This window comes from Trachymyrmex cornetzi, unplaced genomic scaffold (genome assembly GCF_001594075.2).
Source record: "Trachymyrmex cornetzi isolate Tcor2-1 unplaced genomic scaffold, Tcor1.1 scaffold67, whole genome shotgun sequence".
In the NCBI taxonomy this organism is placed as follows: Eukaryota; Metazoa; Arthropoda; class Insecta; order Hymenoptera; family Formicidae; genus Trachymyrmex; species Trachymyrmex cornetzi.
The window spans coordinates 1,882,176-1,891,444 of record NW_017299992.1 but is presented as its reverse complement, the minus strand read 5'-3'; the positions used below and the strand labels follow the sequence as shown (position 1 = coordinate 1,891,444).

Sequence of the window (9,269 nt, the reverse complement as noted above, 5' to 3'; positions counted from 1 at the left end):
TAAAACAATCATATGAAATTTTTATATTTTTGATATCGTTTTTAGATGTGACACATACATCCTTAATTTAATTTTTTTTTTATCTGTCACGATGATTTAGTAAAATTCCACGTCAGGCGAAATTTCGATCACTGCTGAATTAATGAAGCAAATGTCTCGTTTCGTTTGCGCTCGCGACACATTTCATGTCACAGTAAAAGCGTGACAGAAAGGCGCACAAGAAGAATTAGTTACCTACTATTTACAATCTCGACTAGAAAATCTCTGCTTATGTGCGGATCAGGTTGAATCTTCCGTTACAGAGAATCGTATATGATTATAGCAAGATGGAGAACGATTACGTCGGTGCTCAACTTGCCAGATATTTAAACTGACCTTGAAGCCAAGTTACATTACAATTTCTCTTGAAGTACGCATGATAAATTTACGATTTTCTTTACAACGATCTCTCGAATACAATCGAATTAAAATTCGATGTGCGTAAACAGTGAAATTTTTAAGTCTGAACGTTGATATTGGAAATAATCATACAATAAACTCATAAACTCGTGACTCAAGATTAGATATAATTTTAATATTAGATAAACGAATCTCTAAATTGAACAATGGCATTTAGAGCGCTGAATGTAGGCTATAAATAAATTCTCAAGATGAACCTCTGATATATATACCATTCTACGCGTATATATTGCGACACAAAAGCTCTTATAATTTCTCAAGTTAATAGTAAGCCAAATCAAAACGATTTATTATTGCCTCACGCCGCAAGAATATTAGTAAAAAAAAGCAAAACATGCCTATAAATGTAGCATATCTGACCGTTTATCGACTGGTAGTCAACGAGTTTTTTCATCGATTTTAAGTTGACTTTCAAAGTCGATATTTAGCCGACTATTAAAATAAGATTAGATAATTGTCGGTTTATTAACTAACATAAAGTCGACTACATCAGCTGACTGACAGCTGATTATATTATAGTTGGGATATTTGTCTTTTAGTTGACTAAAAGTTGATATTTAGTATAATTTAAATCAAGGATGCGTATTATGGAATTATTTATAATAGATTCCGATCGCGGAATAAGTATGATTGTTCTCTAGATTTTTATTGTGTTTTCTCGAAGAATGAAATAATTCCGATCAAAATTTGTTCCAAAAAATTCCATAATATGTGGAAGCATTAGGATACAGATACAATAGGAAGATTATTGTCCGTATTCATAGTCAAGACTTATATTTAAGTCTTCCTTAAATTGATTTTCAGATACTCTACGAATTATTTCATTGGCTATTGAGCATCTAAAGATAAATTTAAGGAAGCCTTAATACAAGGTCTGACTATGAATACCCGGTAAATACCCTGTTCATGCATGAATATATATAAATATGTATAAGAGGCATTCTTTCTCAAACGGGCCACCCCTTTTCTCCATTTCAAATTTCAAGCAAAAAAATTTTAGTACGGCTTAAATTAAAGATAAAAGTGTCTACTTTTTAATGCCGTTGGGCCCTTTTTAAAATCAAAGTTATCGATTCATCGGTGAACAACTCACTTGACTACGATGAGTTTTCAAGATCCAAGTTGTTACAACTCCTTCGAATGAAACGCGGCATTATCGTTATTATGTTATATTCGTTACAGAAAGCAGATTGTTCCGAATTCGAGCGTTAATTCGTGTGGTCGTCCGGATCGCTAGAAAAACTTACTTTCTTCGAATATTTGTTGATTCGACTTTCGAGCGATCTCGACGTCGCAAACGAGTATTTGTGTGTTGATGACGACGAGAGTCCTTAAACATGGAAAAAAGGCTCTCGTCGTACTTGTTATTGAAGCACCTGATTCGTCGCTCGTTGCTGGGCCGATGGTATCGGCGAATCGCGTTATCGCTCCGATAATCAAATCCGCGAGCCAATCGAGTTCGCGCGACCGAATAATCAGTACGAATCTGGAGAGCGACGAGTCCGGAACTCCGTCAAGCGGATTTTAAAAAGGGCCCAACGGCATTAAAAAGTAGACACTTTTACCTTTAATTTAAGCCGTACTAAAATTTTTTTGCTTGAAATTTGAAATGGAGAGAAGGGGTGGCCCGTTTGAGAAAGAATGCCTCATAAACATAAATATTCATAAACATGCATCAAAATCATGTCCATATATGCTTATATAATACAAAAAAGATTAATTTTTACACTATTTGTTTTTAAAAAAATCAAGTTTAAAAAAATGTAAAAAAATTCCTTACGTATAATTATGTACAAAATTATGCATAATTGTGTATGAGCAATTTTTTTTATATTTCTTCAAACTTATTTTTTTTCTAAAATAAACACTGTGAAAATGATCCCTTTAATAATTTTTTATGTTTTCACATTACTATTATTCTTTCTATTACACTAAAAAGTAATTTTACAAAAGAAAAAGGGATGTATGAATATGCATGGACACATTTCATATATGATTGACAATCATACATGACAATCATTGACTGTATATGTTTATAAAAGTTTGTGTACGTTTATACATATTTATACATATTCAGTATGAACAATTTTTTACCAGGTAACAATTTCAATCTATCAGAAACTATATATTCCGGTGTATCCGATTTCTAATGGATTGAAATTCTTTATTCCTTATTCCTCATACCTTCTATTGTATTCTTAAGTTTGTATTTTATACGCATTTTTACAAATATGTTAATATTTACACTTTAAATTATTTACACATGAAAGTTGTGTTTATAGCAATCTATTTTTCTTAAATAACATTTTTAATTCATTTATTTTATTTATTTAATTCATTTATCATTATTCTTACTGTTATAAATTAAAATTTAAAAAACAAAACAAATATTACAATTTTTTGTATAAATACTTTAAGTATTCAAAATGAGTTATGCAAAAAAAAAATTCATTGCGATTCAAAAATTGGTTAAAGATTTACAAAAAATAAATATTTTGTTTATTTACAGAACAACTAATCTCTGTATCGCAATATAATTTTACATAAATCATCTCGAATACTTTAAGTATAACTTGTATAAAAATTGAGATTTTTGTCATTATTTTGTAGTACACTTCCATATATATTTCTATATTATATTAGCACAGATTTAAAAAAATACTACTTCTAGTCGAAATAATTTTGATCTAGATGGTGGACCGCTAAATTTTTTATATTACTGTTAAATGTGATCTTAGAATAGTCTGTAATTTTTTCATAACTTTTTAATTATTTTGGAAATATGTGTAATGCATCCTTAACATCGTCCATCCCTCGGAAATCATTTAGGAGAGAATATTGGGGACAACACGGAGACGTTCTCCAAAAGACAGCGGCTGCTCACGAAGCGCCGCGCACGGATTCGGCGGTGTATCATCGCCAGAGCACGGTGCAATCACGTCGCACCGACCGCATGAACCTCATTCTGTGATGGTGATAGTGGTAGTAACGGACGCTTAATGTCGAATACGTGGCTGCGTGACTCCGATCGCGATGTCGAAACACAACTGCATGCACAAAAAGAACAATTAAGTTTTGCTGTCTAAAATCTAAAAATTTTGCTAGATATATAAATTTGAAAATAAATTTTGTTGGACTACCAAAATAATTATGTAGGACGCTCAAGGTAATCGCTGAAATATCCAATTTTTTGCAGCACTACTTATCATGCCTTGAGTTTTCTTCAAAAATATTTTGATGAATTAACAAAATTATTTTCAGATTTGTATCTGTGAAAATTTGTAGGTATTTCAGTGTTCTTTCTGTGTGAGGATCTGGTCGGAAAACCGGAACTTGGGCGCGACAAGCCCGTTTATCAAGTTTCTGAACGGCAAGAGCACGCGTTCACCACGCGTGCACCAGCTCCGTCGAACAACGTCGCGGCGACGGCGAAGGTGGCTGGTGCGAGTGACCCGATGGTGGGGCGGTTGGAAATTTGCCATTGTCGAGAACAAGCTGGTATACCATTCCTTCGGTGCCGTTCGCTTCGTGACGTTGATACCTATCTCACCTTCTGAAGTGTAATCGCGTCGAGTGAAGGCAGGCGCGTGCAGACGTACGCACGCGTGCACGCAGACGCGCAGCAATCGCGCAGCAATCGCGGTCGCTGCAATAGACACCTGTTGCGGCATCGACCTGAACACAGTCAGCCCAGTCGACGCCGAACAGTCGCGATCGCGGGTTCGAGGTGCTCCCTGAGTTCATGTTCGTCGAGTGAATAAACACCGTTGGCTGATATCTTCGAGGGGTGTTCGTGATTTCTGACAACTTCTTGAATTTAGCAAAACTTTTTTCATATCTCTGTTCCCACGGTAAACGTTAAAAATAAGCTCGTAACGATAACTTGAATAATACAGATGTACATATATGGGGAAATATTTACAAATTGTGTATAAGATGTTCCTTTTTTAAAATTATATCAACTTACTGTTTTGCAAATCTTATACATGTGTTAAATTATAACACGTGGTACATGACAAGTGGTAACACATCACAATAATAACACGAAAGAAAGTCTCAATGCCTAGAACATATTTAAAACGTCAATGATTTTTAAACACTGCGTTTTCTGTAAATTTTGTTATTAGATGTTATCTCATTTGTAACATGATAGAAATTGTAATGATAATGATGAGTGTCAGTGATAATTGGTTCACATTCTATGGAATATAAGCATTTATTGTGTAGAGCATATACAAACAATTGTTCGTATTTTATTTTCTCATGTATTCAATTATAACAATCATCGATAGAAACTACAAGTAGTAATTTAACTACGATTGCGTAATCTAATAAAGATAACATTAATTTTATAATTAGCCACTCGTTTTGGGGCAATTAACGGATTGTCAATAATTGTCAATAATTTGTCACAATTAAGGATATTTGGACTATACTTTCAGTATCAAAAATTATTGAAATTTAAAAACTACAAGTTTCTTGTTTCAATAATTTTGTATTTCAATAATCAAAAATTTTAGTCGTGAATATGCCTTGAAACCAACTACAAAGAACAAAACAACGATTTAGTCAGAGACGTAAAAATAGACTGTAAATTCCCTATAAGCTTAATATATATGTTCCGTTAGAAAGAATTGAATCAGTATTTCTTTTCGACTTGATACTTTAGAAAAAGAGGGAGTGATATGATTCAACCTCATTCTTTCTAAACCGACAGTGAGAATTTCATATAAAAACACGCAATTTATGCTATTACATCTATGATTTTAGCTTAGAATGGTTTATACAGCGCAATAATTATATTTTACTGCAATTTTAAGTAAATAACTTTTACTTAACGAATAAATAGATCCAAATAAACTTTTCCACAAATATCTTCTATGCGGACCTTACGCAATCAATAATACTAATTAGTAATATTTTGACGGTCTCAGATAAATATTATCTTAGATAAAAGATATTTCAAGTCAGCATATATTGCGTACTTTACACGATCACTAAATATACTGTCAGCATCAACAAATCCTGACGATATTGTGCGGCGATCCGAATTTTTTAATTCTCTTTATTTAATAGTATTGCGCTCTGCCGTAGGGAATATTATTGTTCGAGAAAAATTTAAATTCAGATATTCCACATTAATTTATCAATATTTATTTCTGACATATCCTTCTTTTTTATTTTGGATTATACTTTGAAATGTGACATATATACATCTTAAACGAAACAATAATATCGTGTTATCTTATTGCTTTAATATAATAAACATTGAATCAATTCAATAATATATGCATATCATATAATTAGCTAGAGTACAAGAAAAGCAAAATATAATTAATTTTCATATTTCATTATTATTTGAAGAAATTGTAAAATATGTATTGGTTTTAAACTTTGATCTTAATTGACGCAAATATGTGTGACCGTATACTATCGATTAAAAAATTCATATATTTATGCGATTTAACGCCGATAAAAACATTATTATACTCTGCATTTATTTCCTCGTATATAATTCAAATATAATAATATTTAATTAAAACCACAACTAGCAGTTTAATCTCGTAATAAAAATGCAAATTTTATAGTTATTATAGCCATTCATTTTGAGGCGATTAGCGGATTATCAGTAATTGTTATTTATCATAATTAAAAAAAACAATAATACAGATTTTCATGTCTTATTGTTTTGAACATTAGTACTGTACTGTATGAATTAATTTAGTATATAATATATGCAGTTAATTAAAGAATCCAAGACGATATAATTAACCATGCGAGTAATTAACTTTTATAATCCACTGTTTATCGATTAGAAATAATCATGAATTGCATGTTTTCCTTAAACCTTTGATCAATACACATAAATAACGTTATTAATTAAAAAATTCATCTATCTTGGTGTGATTTAACACCGACAAAAATATTAATAATAATAATTATTCTCCATCAATATTATATGTATATCACATACTTGTGTAATCAGAAAAGATACGAAAATAATATATATATGCGTTAAGATACTACATATCTTAATAAAAATTTGCTTTAACAGTTAATATAGAATATATATATATCAATTTTTTTATTCTAGCCATAGATATAAAAATCGACTGTGAAGATCTTTGAATTTAACGATCAACCGATAAACTGAAGAGACGTTATTGTGAATTCTTAAGTGGTCAAATAACAAAAATGTCATTAAAATTGGCGGATGACCAGCGATTTGCATTGATGAAGGTAAGAGCAGAGATATAATTCATTCTATACATATAATTTATTCGGTAGAAAAGGGAAGCACCCGCCGACAACTTTAATTTTGACATATGTTGTCAATGTCATCATCCTGATAACCTTTAACAAGTTTTAGCCATCGCTCGCTGTCCATTAAAAAGTCATTAACAAAAGAGTTTAAAAAATAATGCCTCATTTCTGCTATAACGAAAGTTGTAAACCTATATAGAATCTCGCTTTGTGTTGAAAAGTGTATTGTGGATCCAGTGGTGGAATGAAAGTCGTTTCGTGTTAAAAAACCTAACCCTAACACTCAACCTATTTTTTGGTGTGAGATGGTCCCAAAGAGTAAAGAGAAACAGGAGGAAATGTATCAATAGTGGGAGTAGCTAAATCCGCGGACGGATATACGTCATGGCAGCCATTTTAAGCGTCCACTTTTTATGCTAGTATGTATAATCACTTCCATCCGCTTGCTTAGAACCAAACATTCCCTCCTGTTTCTCTTTACTCTTCAGGTGGTCCTCATTTAGCGCGGAAGGTAAATCGATGTTGTTTCGCGTTAAAAAACCTAATCCTAACACCCACACAACCCATTTTTTACTTTCGCGTGGAAAGTTGTACATTCAAGAAGCAAAGTTCTATCAGGTTTACAACTTTCCACGCGAAATGAAAGCCACCTCGCACCAAAAAATGGGTTGGATTAGGGTTAGGTTTTTTTAACGCGAAACGACTCCACCTCCCCCTCTGCTTGAGGGCGCACGACTTATCCGCATAAAAATATACTACTAATGTCACTAGTGCAATAAGTAAATTCGACAAGTGGTATTACTAATAGTGTAATAGTGGTGGAGAAAATTTCATTAAAATTTTACTAAAATTTCAGTGAAATTTTAATGAAATTTTCTCCACCACTATTACACTATTAGTAATACCACTTGTCGAATTTACTTATTGCACTAGTGACATTAGTAGTATATTTTTACGCGCGAAGCGACTTTCGAAATCGTGACCCTGAGTGATCTTCAACAAGACTTTGAAAGTTACTTCATAGGAAGTGTCCCGCCCTCCTCCAAGCAGAGGATGGGAGTTGTTTTACGTGATATTACGTAAGCAAGGAGAAGAGTGTAGAATAGTTTCTAATATTATATATAGCAGAAATGAAACGTTATTTTTTTAAACTTTTTTTGCTAACAACTTTTTAACGAATAACGAGCGACGGCTAAAACTTGTTGGAGATTACTCAGGGTGATGATAACATATTTCAAGGTCAAGGTCGTCGACGGGTGCTCCTCTTTTCTGAAGTTTTACCATTTATTCTAGTATAATTTATTCTAGAAAATAGAATGTTAAAAAAGTAGGAAGTATCTGGAGACATAGTAGTGTCTCGGCGCTAAGACATGGCGTGAGACAACTGCCGTGGCTCTTTTAACGCGAACCTTAAAATAGACACAATAGAGACAAGATTTTCTGTTAATGTGTCTATTTTATATAAAATTACTTAAAGGAATATATAGTGTATAGGGTAAACTCAGGTATGATGGCCATAGTTTTTTAAAATGCAAAAAACATACGTTTATTCTTGTTACTTTTTAACAATATTTGGGATATTACTTTCACTGAAGCTTAAAGTAACAAATACTATCGAAATTAAAGAGAAAATACTTAACAGAACTTTAATTTTATCAAAATATTATAAAGTATGCATTAGTCATCTTATCTGATTTTTAGGGAAAAGATGGCCATGTGATATTAAGAAAGATAGCCATAGTATTTATAAATAAATAGTGAAAATAAAAGTATTAATTATAGGTCACATTGCAATTTACGTACCTTTTGTGTATGTAATGTTGATTATGGCAGCTTAACTGTAATTTATTAGACATTATAACAGTTTTTAGCAAACATGTGCAAAACTTTGCAGATAGTCGATAGAAAAAATATTAGATAATATTTATAATATTGTTATTTTGAAGTGTACTCATATGAACTACTGTAAATATTGATTATCTTTAAGAATGACTATAAAAATGCACTATTTATCAATTATTGGAGAAATTATGGCCTATGGCCATCTTTTCCGTATGGCCATAATACCCTAGTTTATCCTATGTGAATAAAGTATCATACATTTACTTAGATCGGTATTCACAGTTTAGTTTTCTCCTTATCGGAATGAAAAATATCTTCTACAATTATAAATAATAATAATAAATTATAAACCATACTAAATAAACAAGTACTTTTAAATCTTTTAAATTTGTTAAAACTATTCATTTTAATATTAACTTTTAATAAATACGTTAGAAAACACGTATAACGGTATGAAAAAATATAGTCTGTGCTTAAGTTTACATGTTACAATATGAATAACGCAAAAAACACCGGATACGTACGTATAATTATTAACAGAAATAATTAATTAAATTATCGAGATAATATTTAATTATTGTTACGAAACTATAATGCGATAAGGTTCGAACAATCCTTATTATTTCTCGAATGCTAATGAATTATAAAAATTCAATGACTTTTCAGGTTAATATTAATTAATCGTATATTGTGAATTTTAATTA

The 9,269-nt window shown here is 31.4% G+C and overlaps 1 protein-coding gene across 4 annotated transcripts in view; it reads left to right on the top strand.

Annotated features, from left to right (window-relative positions):
* Positions 1–193: 193 nt before the first annotated feature.
* LOC108767378 (SEC14-like protein 2) overlaps positions 194–9,269 on the top strand; it is a 22,799-nt gene continuing 13,723 nt past the window's right edge. The window contains exons 1-3 of one of the 4 annotated variants that reach the window (XM_018517245.1): positions 194–409; positions 582–681; positions 6,554–6,699. In XM_018517245.1, the coding sequence (XP_018372747.1) occupies positions 6,655–6,699 (45 nt within the window). In that variant the 5' untranslated portion in view covers positions 194–409; positions 582–681; positions 6,554–6,654. Of the gene's footprint in view, positions 410–495; positions 682–3,953; positions 4,311–6,553; positions 6,700–9,269 lie in introns of those variants that run through there. The other 3 variants (XM_018517243.1, XM_018517244.1, XM_018517242.1) reach the window with 3 other exon arrangements.